This window comes from Elgaria multicarinata, chromosome 20 (assembly GCF_023053635.1).
Source record: "Elgaria multicarinata webbii isolate HBS135686 ecotype San Diego chromosome 20, rElgMul1.1.pri, whole genome shotgun sequence".
In the NCBI taxonomy this organism is placed as follows: domain Eukaryota; kingdom Metazoa; phylum Chordata; class Lepidosauria; order Squamata; family Anguidae; genus Elgaria; species Elgaria multicarinata.
Window position 1 is genome coordinate 7,869,882 of NC_086190.1, and position 17,923 is coordinate 7,887,804.

General features: G+C 49.0%; 1 protein-coding gene across 1 annotated transcript; it reads right to left on the reverse strand.

The window, feature by feature from the left end:
• Window positions 1-1,225: 1,225 nt before the first annotated feature.
• C1QA (complement C1q A chain) lies at window positions 1,226-11,635 on the reverse strand. The gene is made up of 3 exons (XM_063145100.1): window positions 11,559-11,635; window positions 7,513-7,682; window positions 1,226-2,011 (listed from the first exon to the last, which is right to left on the reverse strand). Exons 2-3 carry the CDS (start codon window positions 7,673-7,675, stop codon window positions 1,437-1,439), a joined length of 738 nt encoding a protein of 245 aa, XP_063001170.1. The 5' UTR covers window positions 7,676-7,682; window positions 11,559-11,635; the 3' UTR covers window positions 1,226-1,436.
• Window positions 11,636-17,923: the final 6,288 nt, after the last annotated feature.

Consider the following 17,923-nt stretch of genomic DNA (forward strand, 5'->3'; position numbering starts at 1 on the left):
CCCCACGTCGACAGGATTGGGGCCAAAGTGGGGCCAGTGAAAAATAAGCTGGAGGTAATAGCATGCTCAGGGGGATTTTTAGGGATGCCAGAGGAGAAAGTTCCCTAAGGGAAGGGTGGAGAGCAGCACACTCTCCCTTTTAAATAAATAAATAAATAAATAAATAAATAAAAGGGGGGTCCAATGAGGACTGGGCCTGCTCAGTGACCTCCAGGAGCAACAACGCTGTGTGTTAGCTAGAAAAATAAATGGGAAAGTGTTAATGTGTGTGATAGTGGAATTGCTTGCTTGAGACCTTTCAGTGGACAGTAGTCTTATCTGCTGAAGATACTGAGAGTTGCAATCCAAGACATCTCGAAGGCTGGCTTTAGTGGCTGGTTTCATACAAGAAGTTAACCCAGGCTGGGTCATCGTCTTGTCTGAATGCAGCACATTTTCTGCAGGGTGGGTTACTGTGATGTCTGAACTCAACACATTTCCTGCAGGTTGGGTCATCGTCTTGTCTGAATGCAGCACATTTTCCGCAGGGTGGCTTGCGAACCATGTAGCGTGGTTTATTTTTCTTGAAAAAGCCACCTTGAGAACCCATGGCTTGTTGGATTGTTTCGGGTAGTTAACAAGCCACACGGCCTGATTGATGAGCAACCCCTTGGAAAACGCTCAGACAACATGCTAGCCTACCCTGTGGAAATATCACTCTGTTCAGACAACACAACAACCCACGGTTCAACAACAACCCACACCGGGTGGGTTAGCATGTTGTGTGAACCTAGCCAGTATCTTGGAGGAAGGTGGGCTTCCCCTGACAGGTTGGAACCTGAACAGCCAAATTCTGTTAGGGTGTGTGTGTGTGTGCTCCATCTGGCCACCGGCCCTCTGGTTGCATCTCCTCCTGTGCTCAATTAGCACCACCATCTAGAAGGAGAGGAAGAAGGCAAGGCATGCAAAGATGCACCTTCTCCCACTGCTCTCTTGAACAGAGAAGACCCTGCTGCTCTCCCTGATCCCTCCCTCCCTCCCAGGGCCACAGCAGGGGAACAGGAAGCAAAACAGGAAGCACATGGCCACCAGGCTCCCAGGACTGCAAGTGCAACTCCCTGCACAGCAAATATCCCCAAAATGCCAACCCTGCAAGCCACTACCCTGCCCGCCCCCCCGGTGTTCAACTAAGTCTGCATATATTTATATGGTGCTCCAACACACAGCAAACCAGGACACAGCACAATTTCCAAACTCTGAGTATTTATTTGGTGCCAAGTAGGAGCTACACAAAATGGCCACGTGGCAGAGACCTGGGGCCAAGGGAAGCGCGTATGAGCCCTGATGCTAGGTCGAGTAAAGGGCTCCTTGTGGCTGTAGCGCTGTGACCAGAGGGTGGGGTGGAGGGCATGGGGAGAAGGTTGTCTGAAGCAGGGCCTGAGCTGCCTCCGAGCTCCTCAGGGCCCCGTTGGGAACAGCAAGAAGCCGCTGAAGACGCTGTCTGCATCGCTGCCATCATAAATGTGGTTCCCCTCCTGGGGGTCACTCTCCAGCCAGACCCGGTCGCCCTGGGCCAGCTTCAAGACGCTGCCGCCTGAGTTGACCTGGTAGTTGCTTCGGCTGTTGGTGTCACAGAAGGTGGCCACAATGTTGCCTTTGTGCATGAGGCGGAGGCACAGGTCGCCGCTGGAAACCACCTGGAAGGCGAAGTAATAGTAGCCCGGGTCCTTGCAGGTAAACTCGCCACTCAGCGAACTGTAGCCGTTGTCTTGGTTGGTGATGATGACGTTGAAGACCACCACATTTTGGTTGGGAGTTGGGTCTGGATTGTTTCGAGATGCTGAGAAGGCGGCCCGGGGCTGTTTCATCACATTGCCAACTTCTCCCTTGGCACCTTTATCTCCTGGTATGCCAGGAGGGCCTAGGGGGCCATCTGGGCCTCTGTAGCCCTGGTTCCCTGATGTGCCTGGTAGGCCCGGCTGCCCTGGGTCACCTTTGGGTCCCCGTATGCCTGTGCTCCTGCCAGCCATCCCTCAGAGGAAAGCAGAAATGTGGGTGTTAGTTGCATCAGCTCAGAGAGAGAGGCCAGGCCAGGTCCAGGCCAAGACATCACCAGGCTTTTCCTTTGCCCAGCTTTGCTCTCCAGCTGGACATCAGGAAAAACTTCCTGACTGTTAGAGCAGTATGACAATGGAACCAATGACCTAGGGAGGTTGTGGGCTCTCCCACCCTAAAGGCATTCAAGATACAGCTGCACAACCATCTGACAGATATGCTTTCAGGTGGATTCCTGCATAGAATCCTAGAATAGTAGAGTTGCAAGGGGCCTTTAAGGCCATCGAGTCCAATGCAGGATTCAGGAATCCATTGAGCAGGGGGTTGGATTCGATGACCTTACAGGCTCCTTCCAACTGTACTATCCTAGGATTCTTCCTTCAAGGAGTGGTGCTAAGCAATGATGCAGTCAGAGTGAGAAGAGATGGGGGTCTGCCCCCTCGGAGGCATTTCAGGCCTGTTCACTGAACATTTCGCTTTGAAGGGAGTCCCTCATCCTTTCATGTATAAGAAAACAAGAGGCAGCTGGACAAGCATCTGTCGGGGATGCTTTAGGGTGGATTCCTGCATTGAGCAGGGGGTTGGACTAGATGGCCTTGTAGGCCCCTTCCAACTCTGCTATTCTATGATTCTATGAAAACAATAGGCAGGCCATAGTATGTTCCCCCACCGGCCTTAAGAGGTAAACCTCCTCCCAGTCTCCTGGAAGCAATATTTTAAAATATGATACACTAGAAGGACAACCCTATGCATGTCTACTCAGAAGTAAGCCCTATTGAGTTCAGTGGGACTTACTCCCAGACAAGCAGGGGCAGCCCGACCATTAAGCCCTGTGAAGTGGCCACCTCAGGCAGCAGATTTGGGGCACAATGAAAGGGCAGCAAATTGTTAGTTATTTAATTTGTTGTTGTGTTTTACTGCCACGGATGCAGCGAGGGCTTGGTGGGATTTTGTGCCTCATGTGCCAAACTCACTCGGTTGGTGTTAGCTGCAATGCGCCTTGACGTGGGTCAGGGTCAGGGGTGGGGGCGTCATGCAAGCAAACTGTCTTTGGCCAGCCCTGCAAGTAAGCACGTCCACATCTCAGGGCCAAACTAAACATTCCTTTAATCACGCATCGCTGAGCTTTGTCCACCTGCTCTCCGGCAAGCGGCACGCTCCCAATTTGGAATTATTTATTTATTTATTTATTTAAGGGTTTTTATGCCGCCATTCAGCCAAAAAAGGCTCTCATGGCGGCTTACAAAGGTATTTCTTGACAGTCCCTGCCCACAGGCTTACAATCTAAAAGACATGACACAAAAGGAAAGGGGATTGGGAGGGAGGAGGAGGAGGAGGAGGGGGGAAAGGAAAGCAAATTCAGGCACTACAATCTTAGTTGGAAAGTTCAGCAGTTACAGTTGACAGCAGGAGGGAGGGGGCTCTCAGCTGGAGCTGGACCCAGGCTCGATGGAGAGGTGTTTTGCTGCTGCTTCCTCTCTCACTGGTGGCCTCTGCAGAGACAGTTGGTAGCAGGAGGGAGGGGGCTCTCAGCTGGAGCTGGACCCAGCCTCGACGAGACGTGCCTGGCTGCTGCTTCCTCCCTCACTGGTGGCCTCTGCAGTGACAGTTGACAGCAGGAGGGAGGGGGCTCTCAGCTGGAGCTGGACCCAGGCTCCATGGAGAGGTGTTTGGCTGCTGCTTCCTCTCTTACTGGTGGCCTCTGCAGAGACAGTTGGTAGCAGGAGGGAGGGGGCTCTCAGCTGGAGCTGGACCCAGGCTCGATGGAGAGGTGCCTGGCTGCTGCTTCCTCCCTCATTGGTGGCCTCTGCAGTAACAGTTGACAGCAGGAGGGAGGGGGCTCTCAGCTGGAGCTGGACCCAGGCTCGATGGAGAGGTGCCTGGCTGCTGCTTCCTCCCTCACTGGTGGCCTCTGCAGTGACAGTTGACAGCAGGAGGGAGGGGGCTCTCAGCTGGAGCTGGACCCAGGCACGGTGGAGAGGTGCCTGGCTGCTGCTTCCTCCCTCCCTGGTGGCCTCTGCAGTGACAGTTTACAGCAGGAGGGAGGGGGCTCTCAGTTGGAGCTGGACCTAGGCTCGATGGAGAGGTGCCTGGCTGCTGCTTCCTCCCTCACTGGTGGCCTCTGCAGTGACAGTTGACAGCAGGAGGGAGGGGGCTCTCAGCTGGAGCTGGACCCAAGCACGGTGGAGAGGTGCCTGGCTGCTGCTTCCTCCCTCACTGGTGGCCTCTGCAGTGACAGTTGGTAGGAGGAGGGAGGGGGCTCTCAGCTGGAGCTCGACCCAGGCACGATGGAGAGGTGCCTGGCTGCTGCTTCCTCCCTCACTGGTGGCCTCTGCAGTGACAGTTGGTAGGAGGAGGGAGGGGGCTCTCAGCTGGAGCTGGACCCAGGCACGATGGAGAGGTGCCTGGCTGCTGCTTCCTCCCTCACTGGTGGCCTCTGCAGTGACAGTTGGTAGCAGGAGGGAGGGGGCTCTCAGCTGGAGCTCGACCCAGGCACGATGGAGAGGTGCCTGGCTGCTGCTTCCTCCCTCACTGGTGGCCTCTGCAGTGACAGTTGGTAGGAGGAGGGAGGGGGCTCTCAGCTGGAGCTGGACCCAGGCACGATGGAGAGGTGCCTGGCTGCTGCTTCCTCCCTCACTGGTGGCCTCTGCAGTGACAGTTGGTAGCAGGAGGGAGGGGGCTCTCAGCTGGAATGGGACTGTGATGTTCCAGAAGAGGAGGGTTTAAGCCTTCTCCTGGTCTCCCACCATTTTTGTCCCAAAATTCCACCCACTACATGGCAAAGGTATGGGGTGGAGGGAGTTTAAAAAGAAGGAAAAAAAAGTCTCCATTGGATTCGGGATGAAAACGGGTGTGGTGCGGGGAGGAAGCGTATCCTCTCCTGTTCCGAAGCACCATGGTCCCGATCCAAATCAGGCTGTGTGTGCTTTGTGAAGGTAAAGAAATTCCCCACGTGTGCTAGCTACACAGGACGGTTAGTTTGGCCCTTAGGAATGTATGGGTGGAAAGCTGTGGACACCCCCCACCCTGAGCATCAGCATCAGCATCAGCAGTGGCCACAGGAACGCCTGGAGGCCGCGGGGGGGGGAAGGGTTAGGGAATAACTGCTCCCCCAAAAGAACCCTCAAAATTACCAGTCACCTTCAGGGCAGCAGAGTCAGGAGCTCAGCTTACCACCCTTGGATACCACGGACGGCACGTGGTACTCAGCATCCATTATTGTAAGGGCAGCATTGTCCACCTTTAAATCTGATTTTTAAAATTACTATTATGGTTGACAAGCAATACAAGACATGTCGTAAAATAAATACACAACTTTTGTTCCTGACTAATGCAGTGAGGTTCTTTTTTGACAGATTAAGCTGATTGGAACCAGTCTCTTGTAGTTAGGATGCAAGATTAGGACTGGACAATTGCAGGTTCAAATTCCTACGCAGCCATAAAGCACAAAGAGTAGCCTTGGGGCAGTTATGATCTCAGAGTCTAACCTACCTTGCGGGATTGTTATGAAGATAAATTGGTGGTGATGGGAACCATTTATGTCTCTTTGGAGGAAAGTTGGTTTAAATATAATAAAACAGAGATGGTGTGGCCCGGGGGCTAAAGAGATTGAGCTATTACTCAAGAGTCCTTGGGATGAATCTTGCCTCTGTTGCAAACACGGTCACTCTCAACCTCACTCACTCTACCTACAATATGGGAGATAATACTGGACTACCTTACAAGGTTGTTGTAAGGATTCTAGTCAGATAATGGCCATGATGTTCTTCAAATACTTGAAAACATTAAGCAAATATTAAGGATTGTGTTTAGATTAGAATCATAGAATCATAGAATAGCAGAGTTGGAAGGGGCATACAAGGCCATCTAGTCCACCCCCTGCTCAATGCAGGAATCCACCCTAAAGCATCCCTGACAGAGGGTTGTCCAGCTGCCTCTTGAATGCCTCTAGTGTGGGAGAGCCCACAACCTCCCTAGGTAACTGATTCCACCGTCGCACTGCTCTAACAGTCAGGAAGTTTTTCCTGATGTCCAGCCAGAATCTGGCTTCCTTTAACTTGAGCCCATTATTCCGTGTCCTGCACTCTGGGAGGATCAAGAAGAGATCCTGGCCCTCCTCTGTGGGACAACCTTTGAAGTATTTGAAGGGTGCTATCATGTCTCCCCTCAATCTTCTCTTCTCCAGGCTAAACATGCCCAGTTCTTTCAGTCTCTCCTCATAGGGCTTTGTTTCCAGACCCCTGATCATCCTGGTTGCCCTCTTCTGAACACGCTCCAGCTTGTCTGCATCCTTCTTGAATTGTGGAGCCCAGAACTGGACGCAATACTCTAGATGAGGCCTAACCAGGGCTGAATAGAGGGGAACCAACAAGCTACGTGTGACGCTGGTCAGACGACACGCTAAGCTACAGTGGCTAAGCATTTTGAGCTAAACAGTGTGGCTTTGTGTGTCGTGAGAACCATGACTTAGCGTGTTGTGTGAACCATTCCTAACCAGGGTGACTACCTAACCATGGCTTAATCACGCTCACTGACCATGTGCTGCAAAGGGGTTAGCAGCCTAACCATGGCTTAGCGTGTTGCTTAGGGTGACCATATTTGGGAAACCAAAAAAGAGGACACCTAGTTTGTGTGTGGGGAAGCAGCTTTCTGAGTCCTGCAGAAAGTACGTTATTCCCCCGCCACCTTAAAAACCCGATTGGAGTGGAGGAGGGGAAAGGATTTCATTCTGCACCACCACCATCCACTCCAATTGGGGCCTTTTCTATAATGTCCACGAATGACCCACTTTCCCCTTTAAGACCTCAGTTGGAGCTCGGTTTGGGGGAATGATGTGCCTCAAGAAAGCATGTCATTCCCTCCTGCCATGCTAATGGCAGCCTTAAAGAGGAAGGTGTGTCATTCCAGGACATTATTGAAAATTCTAGAAAATCCCCCCTGACACCATGGAAAGAACAAAATCCAGGACAAATCCGGGGAAATCCTGACAGTTGGTCACCCTAGTGTTGCCTGAACAGGCCCTATATCTGGCAGCTCTGCACGGATTCCCCACTCCGCTGGCCTGGCCCTTCTTTCTCCCGCACTCCATAGTTCCTAGCTACAGACTTGGCGCTGAGGCCTCTCCTTCTCAAAGGCATGAAGGCGGCTTGACCTGAGGGAGGATGCAGGAATATGGCCTCTCCCATATACAGACCCCATATCGGCTCCCAGCAGGCCGCCCCCTTTCTAACAGACACAGCTTCCATTACTTTAATACAATGCTGAGAGCTGCATACGAGGCGGTCACCAAACGAGGAAGCGTTTCCCAGACTAGGGACGCAAGGAAGGGGAACGCACACACACCCCCGCCGCCCCTCACGCCGCTATTTCAAGCACCAAGCTTTGTGAAAAAGTGGTGGCCCCATAGCGAGGGTAGCCAAGCTATTGCAAGGTGGTTCCTGCCCCACATGGCTGTCGGGCTCTCTAATGACACCTCACCTGGTTCACCGACGTCTCCTTTCTGTCCTGTCCTGCCGTTCCGGCCCGGAGCTCCCGGCTGGCCGTCGACGCCATTGCGCGCTTGACACACGCTTTCCTGGGGGGCAGCGACATCCAGGATCAGGGCCAGCGCACACACTGCCAGGCCAACTCCGCTCGCCATCTTGCCCCTGTGGACGTCAAGGCAGGACAGGGTCAAAGGCTTCCTCCCCCTCCCTCTCTTGGCTTCTTGGGGGAGACATCGCCCACCAGCACCTGACCCTCCAAAGGCTTTATTATTATTACTATTATTATTATTATTATTATTATTATTATTATTATTATTAATAATAATTTATTTATATAGCGCCATTCATGTACAAGGTGCTGTACAGAGTAAAACAATAAATAGCAAGACCCTGCCGCATAGGCTTACATTCTAATAAAATCATAATAAAGCAATAAGGAGGGGAAGAGAATGTACCAAACAGGCAGTATAAAAGTCAGAACAATTCAAGTTTTAAAAGCTTTAGGAAAAAGAAAGGTTTTTAGCTGAGCTTTAAAAGCTGCGGTTGAACTTGTACTTCTCAAATGTTCTGGAAGAGTGTTCCAGGCGTAAGGGGCAGCCGAAGAAAGTGGACGAAGCCGAGCAAGGGAAGTAGAGACCCTTGGACAGATGAGAAGCATGGCATCAGAGGAGCGAAGAGCACGAGCGGGGCAATAGTGTGAGATGAGAGAGGAGAGATAGGAAGGAGCTAGACAGTGAAAAGCTTTGTAGGTCAACAGGAGAAGTTTATATTGGAGTCTGAAGTGAATTGGAAGCCAATGAAGAGATTTCAGCAGTGGAGTAACATGGTCAGAGCGGCGAGCCAAGAAGATGATCTTAGCAGCAGAGTGGTGAACAGAAACCAACGGACTGATGTGAGAAGAAGGAAGGCCAGTGAGAAGAAGGTTGCAGTAGTCTCGTGCATCCTCTAGCTTAGGGTGGTGGTGCCCAAGCTTTGCCTTCCCAAATCAAAGCGGAGGGGCCGTAGCCCAGTGGTAGAGGACTGGCTGGCCTCTCCAGTTTAAGAAAAGGGTCAAGTAGCCAGGGATCACAGAGACCCTCCTCTGCCTGAGAGTGGGGAGAGCTGCTGTACTCAGTCCGAGACTGGCAGCGCACACAAAGAGGCTACTCTGGTATCCGCCAGCTGCCCTGCCCTGGCTATGCTGGTCAGGGGATGATGGAATTGTCATCCCAACGCAGCTGGCCCTAAGGCCTCTGTTGAAGGGCTTGCGCTATTGTGGTCATTTTATTTTCCACGGTTGTTTTCAGAGGTAACCATTTCCCATCAAATTGGAACGTCAGTCTAGGGTGACCATATGGCCGGATTTGCCCGGATGTGTCCGGGTTTTTGACGGCAAATCCGGGAGGGGAAGGGAATTAATCTTTTCAAAGAGCAGCTCTAATGGGAATTAACAAAAATGCTTATAACTCCATCATTTTTAAAGATAAAGACATGAAACTTTGCACAATGGTAGCTCTTAGGAAGGGCTTTAGTCATACCAAATTTGAAACAAATCCGTTTATCCCTTGTTTTTTTAGGAATTTTTTAAAAATTGAGGTTTTAAAATTATAATTTTTAAATTGTCATTTTTAAAGATAAAGAGATGAAACTTTGCACCATGAAAGGATTTAGGTAGCGCTTTAGCCACACCAAATTTGAAACAGATCCGTTCATCCATTGATTTTTTAGGATTTTTTTTAAAAAAATAGGTTTTAAAATTATTATTTTTAAAATCGTCATTTTTAAAGATAAAGAGATGAAACTTTGTACAGCAAAACCTACAAAAGTAGGAGTGAGTGAAGTTAATTTCAGATACATTGAATCTCTCACTTGTTCTTTGTTCTTTATTTCAGTGATTTTAACATTAAGATGTTATGTAGAACAGATTTGTCTTAAATGTATGCTGTAAAATCAGACATGTGACCAAGGCTATGTTCGGGTGCTAGACACGCCCCTTGGGGGCGACCATGTTGTCCTCCTTTTCGGTTTCCAAAATATGGTCACCCTACATCAGTCTGATTTCCCGCTCCCCGCTCCTGCCCAAATAGCTGCTTTTCTGCCCATCCCCAGAACCAAAGACCATCAACATTGTTAGCAGCTAGAACTGAGCTGAAATGTCTCAAAAGTTTTCCCCCTTTCTTAGTTTCACCCTACCTAGAAAAAGAAAGCCACCTTGCAGAATTTTCTCCTGTGTGTGCGGATGGCAGCGGCCATCTGCCCTGCTCCTCGCCACCCCCGCCCTGCCCTGGGCAGTTTCCAGGACAAGGGTGCTGGCTCCAGGGCGTGATGGAGGATACAAAATGGCTGTCAGGCAGCCAACACAGCTGCTGCCACCACCACCATTTGTCACGATGGCAAAAGCAGAAAGAAAAACGTGAGGGGGAAAAAAGAAGAAGAAAGAAGCTGGCCTGCTGCCACTGGTGAGCCTCAGCTCTGCGGAATTGTGGGAGAATTTCTCCTCCTGCTGGAGAAATTCAGTGAAATGGTCCCTCCCAGTTTCTCAGCCCGCAAACAGAGAGGAGAATTTTGAGAAGCTGTTTGCCCATTGCCCAAGGTTCCTAACCAACCTGCAGTTGTGGCGTACTCAGCGTCTTTCCTTTTGATGTGAGTACTCTCAAAGTGCTGTCGCTGCTGGAAGGCTTGCTACCACCATTCCTGACGTGGCACAGTTGCCCCCACTCATCCCGAAAGGTAGGGTGACCATATGAAAAGGAGGACCGGGCTCCTGTATCTTTAATAGTTGGAAACAAAAGGGAATTTCAGCAGGTGTCATTGGTATGCACACAGCACCTGGTGAAATTCCCTCTTCATCACAATAGTTAAAGCTGCTGGAGTCCTGCCCTCTTTTGTATCTGGTCTCTCTAATATAGTATAGGAGGACAGGGCAGGGCTCCTGCAGCTTTAATTGTTGTGATGAGGAGGGAATCTCACCAGGTGCTGCATGCATACAAAGGACACCTGTTGAAATTGCTTTTTCAATACATCTGTTAAAGGTACAGGAGCCCTGACCTCCTTTCCATAGGGTCACCCTACAGAAGGACAAGGCCCTGTCGATACCCTGATCTCAGTTGCACGTTTGTTTGGAACTGGTGTGCAATCAAGCTCTGATGCCATGCGCAAAGATCAGGTGGATGTGCTCTTATGCTCCTGTGAGCATGTGGCCCCAAAAGCGTCTTTGTGTGGGGCTAGCTGGCTTGGAGGTCTCTCAAGAGGGTGCCTTGGCCTGGCCTGCAGAGAGAAAGCTGCTTGCCTTCCTCCACACTCCAGTAAACCCTTTGAAGCCCACCCTCTGCCTAAAGGGGGGCTTCAAGTGTTGATGAAGCTGCTGGAGAGACGGGCCTGAAAGGGGGATGGGATGGGATTGCAGCGGCCCCACAAAAACTCTCCCTTCCCCTTTTTCAGCCCCCCCCCCACCGGAAGGACACTAGGGCAGGCATGGCAATGGGTCTGGAGGAGAGAACACAGGGGGCACGGTGAACAGGTGGGGCTGCGGGTGAGGCTGGAAGGTATTTATAGAGGCAAGAGATTTGGGAGCACGAAGGGAGAGCAAAGCTGGTGAATACGGCATGAACAACTCACTTTGAAAGTGAGAAATGCCAAAGTTGCCACTTTTCATCACAGCATCACCCGAATGCTCTCCCACTAGGGTCTTCCATCAAGTTGGCCGTGGTTGGGCACAGAGTGCCTGAGAAACTGCCCTAACTGGGGAGTAGAAGAAGAGAGCAGCTAGTTGCCTCCAACCTAGAATGGAGAAAGTGGCACAGGCCGAGGCCAAGGGGAAGGCACCCACGTGTCCATGGACAAGAGCTAAAAGCACAAATTATTCATCTGTTCTTCTGACTGCTGGGTGAGTAAAAAGTGCCCAAAGGTTGGATTTGACATTAGGCACACCCAGCCTAATGAAGCTGCATCGTGGACTATGCGAACCAACCCCTGGAGTGAGCTGGCAATTTGGGTGGACAAAGTCAGAATTAAAGTACAAGTTAATTGTAAGAAAGAGCCCTGGAAAGGGTTGCTTACCTCCTGGAAAGAGATCTCCACCAGGTTCTTTGGGAAGTGTCTCTCTTCTTGGCCCCACACAGAAGGGAAGAAGGAAAAGCAGAAGGGGGCAGGGGTGGATGGTTTTGGCTGAGTCACAGAAAATGTAGCTTCCCTTCGTTCTCTTCCCCTTTTGATTGCTTCTTCTTGTTCTCTCTCTTCCCACCCCCCCACTGCATGAGCTCAAAGCAAGCTGTAACTCCAGAATACCTGCAGCACCTTTTTCACCCTATCTGTCTTGTAAACCAGTAGCACAGCACAGCTGTTTGGCAGGTCAGATGCTGGTTGTCTGAGCTTGGGACCACGTCTTGCAAACTCCCTGGCTACTGAATATCAGCATTCCGAGTGCGGGGTGGTGGAAAGAAGCTGAGATGGTGTGGAAAGGGTAAGTATTTGGTGATCTCTTCTAAAAGGGAAGTGGAATCATGCCCATTTGCAAAAAAGACTTTCTGAATGTGTTCATTGGCCATGTTAGTGGCGAACACTGCCAGTCCAACCATGGAGGCAAATACCTGCAGCATCAAAATTCCAGGAGTGCCTCCCATAGCTTATGCAACTGACTCAAAGGGAGAATCTCTGGTGCTTGTACGAACTGCCCTACCAGCTGGATTCATAGTTGGGGTCAGGAAATCACTACCACTACTACTATAACACTCCAGTCAAGGAAGCTCGTAGTCTTGGCTTTATATTTGATTCCTCGCTCTCCTTTATTCCTCATATTGAGACAGTAGCTAAATCCTGTCGTTTTTTCCTGTATAATGTTGCCAGGATTCGATCATTTTTGTCTGTCTCTTCTGCCAAGACTCTTGTTCATGCACTGGTTATTTCTCGGTTGGACTACTGCAGCCTTCTTCTCACTGGCCTTCCTTCTTCTCACATCAGTCCCTTGGTTTCTGTTCACCACTCTGCTGCTAAGATCATCTTCTTGGCTCGCCACTCTGACCATGTTACTCCACTGCTGAAATCTCTTCATTGGCTTCCAATTCACTTCAGAATCCAATATAAACTTCTCCTGTTGACCTACAAAGCTTTTCACTGTCTAGCTCCTTCCTATCTCTCCTCTCTCATCTCACACTATTGCCCCGCTCGTGCTCTTCGCTCCTCTGATGCCATGTTTCTCACCTGCCCAAGGGTCTCTACTTCCCTTGCTCGGCTTTGTCCATTTTCTTTGGCTGCCCCTTACGCCTGGAACGCTCTTCCAGAACACTTGAGAACTACAAGTTCAATCGCAGCTTTTAAAGCTCAGCTAAAAACTTTTCTTTTTCCTAAAGCTTTTAAAACTTAATTTTGTTCTAACTTTTATACTGCCTGTTTGGTGCATTCTCTTCCCCTCCTTATTGTTTTATTATGATTTTATTAGAATGTAAGCCTATGCGGCAGGGTCTTGCTATTTATTGTTTTACTCTGTACAGCACCATGTACATTGATGGTGCTATATAAATAAATAAATAAATAAATAAATTAATAAATAAATAATAATAATAGGCCACTTTCCCACATGAGTCTTTTCCCAGTTTCATAAGTCCATTCACATCAGTCTGTGAATTGCAAAACAACAACACACACACACGCGTATTTTTGAACACACTGCCTTCAAGAGGCAGCTGGACAGCCATCTGTCAAGAATGCTTTAAGGTGGATTCCTGCATTGAGCAGGGATTGGACTCAATGGCCTTATAGGACCCATCCAACTCTACTAATCTATGATTCTAATGTATAGCAATTTCCCCTAAGATGGCCATTTTCGTACACATCTTTTCAGCTGGGAACTGCATCACAAATGTGTAGAGGTGCACAACCTATGGAATGACTGCATTCCTATCAGTCCAAGAAATCCTATTGGTTACTCAGGGGACAGATCCAGTTGTAAATGAAGTAATAGTCACTACGGCTAGATCTACACTACTGCTTTATAGCAGTATTGAAGTGCATTGATAACTGTTGGGCACATTATACCATTTTCATAGTGTTATTTCCTGCTTTTTATTCCACATTATCAAAAAAAAAACAACCCAAAAGAAATATAGTGTGTCCTAACGAGGTATAAATGCGCAAGAGGGATCTAGCATTACCATGATGGGATCATAATGATCTGACTCACAGCATCACCCGAATGCTCTCCCACTAGGGTCTCCCATCAAGTTGGCCGTGGTTGGGCACAGAGTACCAGAGAAACTGCCCTAACTGGGGAGTAGAAAAAGAGAACAGCTAGTTGCCTCCAACCTGGAATGGAGAAAGTGGCACAGGCCAAGAGGAAGGCACCCATGTGTCCACGGACGAGAGGTAAAATCTGGACTAAATATGAAAATGATACAATGGTATCTCAGTCACTACTTGATCATGAAATAGGCCATGTGTAAAATATCGTGTCTGTGCATTTGTGCATGCACATGTGTGCATGCATGTTATGCACGCATGTGATTAGCAAAACAAAAACAATATGGGAGATAATACTGGACTACCTTACAAGGTTGTTGTAAGGATTCTAGTCAGATAATGGTCATGATGTTCTTCAAATACTTGAAAACATTAAGCAAATATTAAGGATTGTGTTTAGATTAGAATCATAGAATCATAGAATAGCAGAGTTGGAAGGGGCCTACAAGGCTATCGAGTCCAACCCCCTGCTCAATGCAGGAATCCACCCTAAAGCATCCCTTGCACAAATCATCCTTGCACAAGTTCACTCTCTACCCCTCTCAGAACATTTTGTATTTTTTTTAAATGCCCCTAATTTCCTCTGAACAGTGCTGGAGTGGACCACCTTCTCTGCTTCCTTTACTTCTGCTTTGGTCAATTTCCTTCATACAGTGATCAATCACTGTAAACTGTCCAGAGAGCTTCGGCTATGGGGCGGTAGATAAATGTAATAAAATATAAATAAATAAATCATGCCCTTAACCCAAACAGACTGGCCACTTCCCAGTACAAATGAATTATGCAGTTCCAGAGTTCTTCAAACTGTGAAAAAGAGATAGCTCAGCACTGACTCATGATCAACTTCGTGGGCACTGGTTGTGTAGTTGCTTCAGTGCAATAGTTTCTCCGGATGACCAGTCCCATGACAAAGTCCCCGTTCAGATCACACACTAAGCCATGGTGGTTAAGCATTTTGAGTTAAAAATTACGACTTGGCATGTCATGTGAACCACTCCTAACCATGGTGGCTACATAACCATGGTTTAAACATGCTTACTAACCATTTGCTGCAAAAGAGTTAGCAGCCTAACCATGGCTTAGCATGCTGTCTGAACAGGCCCACAATGTATCTGTTAAAAAGGAACAACGTCTGAAGCTCAGTGCTTCCTGTGCATCTGACACAGTGTGACACAACCATTGCATCAAGCTGCAGCAGAGTCAGAGATTATGTGAATTGAGCAGGTAAAGTACAAATGCCATGCAGAGTGTGCTAGTGCAGCCATAGGAGAGGACTGGGCACTAGATGGCACCATGACACAAATGATGCACATCTTGTGCAATAGTAAATGGTTCCCAGCCGAATTAACGCAGGATGCAAGGTAGCATTTGAGGTCCACTGAAGTTTAGCAACTCTACTCCTGTTTATGGCACGTTGTCAAGCTCTCACACAGTCTTGGAGATTGCTGCAATCATCGCTGCCCAGGCCAAGCTCATCTTAAAGACAAGGAACCCTAAGAAAAGAGAGAGAGAGAGCGAAGGAGGTGTTAGCAGAACTCAGGCTACAGGTCACTGACCTGAGGCTAAAGGGTTAACAAACACCTACAGGGTGGGAGGGGATTGCTACAATGCTTGTCTTGCTACTTCCTGTCTCCTCCCTCCTTCTTTCTTTTTCCTTCTGCTGTTTTACCCACCTGCATGGTGTGCTGACCACGATGGGGGAACCAAGCCACCCCATCGTAGGATATGTTAAATGTTGCTAAGTAAAGTTTTCTTTTAAACCACCTGGAGTGTTTCTATTGTCTGTATGCGTGGCTACTCACAGGGAGCTGATTCGGTCGACAACAGGAGGAGGAGGAGGAGGAGGAGGAGGAGGAGGGAGAGCCTTGAAGTTGTGCATCAAAACTTAGCTGAGCAGGCGCGCAGGTCACACAGACACACTTTCCACTACTACTACTACTACTACTACTATATTTATTTCTTACCCGCTTCTCCCTCTGGATTGAGGTGGGGAACAGCATTGAATACAAAAATACTATAAAATACATACAACAGATTAAAAGCATATAAAACTAATACATTACTAAAAAAAAGAAAAAAAAAACCCAGCCAGACACCTTAAAATTCGACTGAGTAGACCTGCCAGAAGAGATCAGTCTTTATAGCTTTTTTAAATTCGGAGACTGCTAAATTGGCCAATCTCTTCCTGCAGGCCATTCCACAGTCTGGAAGCAGCAGAAGAGAAGGTCCCCTGGGTAATGGTTGTCAGCCTATGATGCGATGTACTGTATTCCTATTTAAATTATAGGCATTCTTCCTAAATTTGCATCTATCCCTATAAACTAACACATGCAATTTTTTATGCAAATTGGTGTCGCGGATCTGGAAGCGGGCGCAGCAGGCGGTGCAGGCTGGGAAGGGCGGCGAATTGTTTTTCCCTCTCCACCCAAAGAGCCTGCCACGGCTTGGCCAGCCACTCTTTCTCTCCCCCCCCCCCCACCATCACCTCCCTGACTGGCAGCAGCTCCTCCTCCCTCCCCTGGCTAGCAGCTCCCAACTTCTGCTCCAGCTCTGGGACTCCTGGATGGGAGACTCAGCCAAAATATCCGAGACCTCTCACGTTATTTTGGTGGAATGTCCCAGCCGGCGAAGGAAGGGAAGAGGAGCTGCTGCCCCGCGAGAGCAAGGAGTGGGGAGAAGAAGTGGGTTGGGCAGCTCGCTTGAGGTGACAACTTCGGTTGAGCCGGCCTGTCCAGAGTGCTGTGGCGAGACACTCGACCACGTGGCAACAGCTTCACTGCCAGTCTGTTTCTGGGCAGAATTCAAAGTGCTGTTTACAACCCATAAAGCCCTAGAGGTGCAGGGAACGCTGATCAAATTTGCAGATGACACAAAATTGGGTGGGATAGCTAATACCCTGGAAGACAGAAACAAACTTCAAAGTGATCTTGATAGGCTGGAGTGCTGGGCTGAAAACAACAGGATGAAATTAATAGGGATAAATGCCAAGTTCTACATTTAGGGAATAGAAACCAAATGCACAGTTACAAGATGGGGGACACTTGGCTCAGCAATACTACAAATGTGAAAGATCTTGGAATTGTTGTAGATCACAAGCTGAATATGAGCCAACAGTGCGATATGGCTGCAAGAAAGGCAAATGCTATTTTGGGCTGCATTAAGAGAAGTATAGCTTCCAAATCACGTGAGGTACTGGTTCCTCTCTATTCAGCCCTGGTTAGGCCTCATCTAGAGTATTGCGTCCAGTTCTGGGCTCCACAATTCAAGAAGGACGCAGACAAGCTGGAGCGTGTTCAGAAGAGGGCAACCAGGATGATCAGGGGTCTAGAAACAAAGCCCTATGAAGAGAGACTGAAAGAACTGGGCATGTTTAACCTGGAGAAGAGAAGATTGAGGGGAGACATGATACTTAAATACTTAAAAGGTTGTCACACAGAGGAGGGCCAGGATCTCTTCTCGATCCTCCCAGAGTGCAGGACACGGAATAACGGGCTCAAGTTAAAGGAAGCCAGATTCCGGCTGGACATCAGGAAAAACTTCCTGACTGTTAGAGCAGTGCGACGGTGGAATCAGTTACCTAGGGAGATTGTGGGCTCTCCCACACTAGAGGCCTTCAAGAGGCAGCTGGACAACCCTCTGTCAGGGATGCTTTAGGGTGGATTCCTGCATTGAGCAGGGGGTTGGACTCGATGGCCTTGTAGGCCCCTTCCAACTCTGCTATTCTATGATTCTATGATTCTAGAGAGCTTAGGGCAAGGCCACCTGATAGGCCCACCTCCCTCCCCCTCAAAGCCTGCCCAGGTCCTCGGATCTTCCAGGGAGGCCACCTTTCTCTCAGTGCCGTCCCCATCACAGGCAGGAGCGGTGGGGATGGTGGAAGTACGGTTCCTCTGCAGCTGCTCCCAGCGTCTGGAACTCCCCACTCTCGGTTGCCCTTCAGCTAGAAGGCAGATGACATTGTTGTTTACTAGGCCTTTGACATTTGGACCGATTTGTAGCTGTAGAGGTTTTTATAATTGCTAGGCGTTGCTTCTTTTTTCCAGTGTTGTGTTTTTAATTGTGTTTTTTAATCTGTTGGCTTTTATGTTATGTTTTAATGAAGGACCTGTTTTGAATCTTGATTTTATTGTGAACCACTTCAACAGCCCCTTTGGGTGGACGGGACAGGAAGGCACGATATAAATACAGTT

What these genes read in the sequence shown, in the direction of transcription:
- C1QA (XM_063145100.1), bottom strand. Translation starts at nt 7,675, where the DNA reads ATGGCGAGCGGAGTTGGCCTGGCAGTGTGTGCGCTGGCCCTGATCCTG. An exon ending in AGGAGACGTCGGTGAACCAG is followed by an intron (nt 2,012 to 7,512) that starts GTGAGGTGTCAT and finishes CTTTCCTCTGAG; the next exon opens with GGATGGCTGGCAGGAGCACA.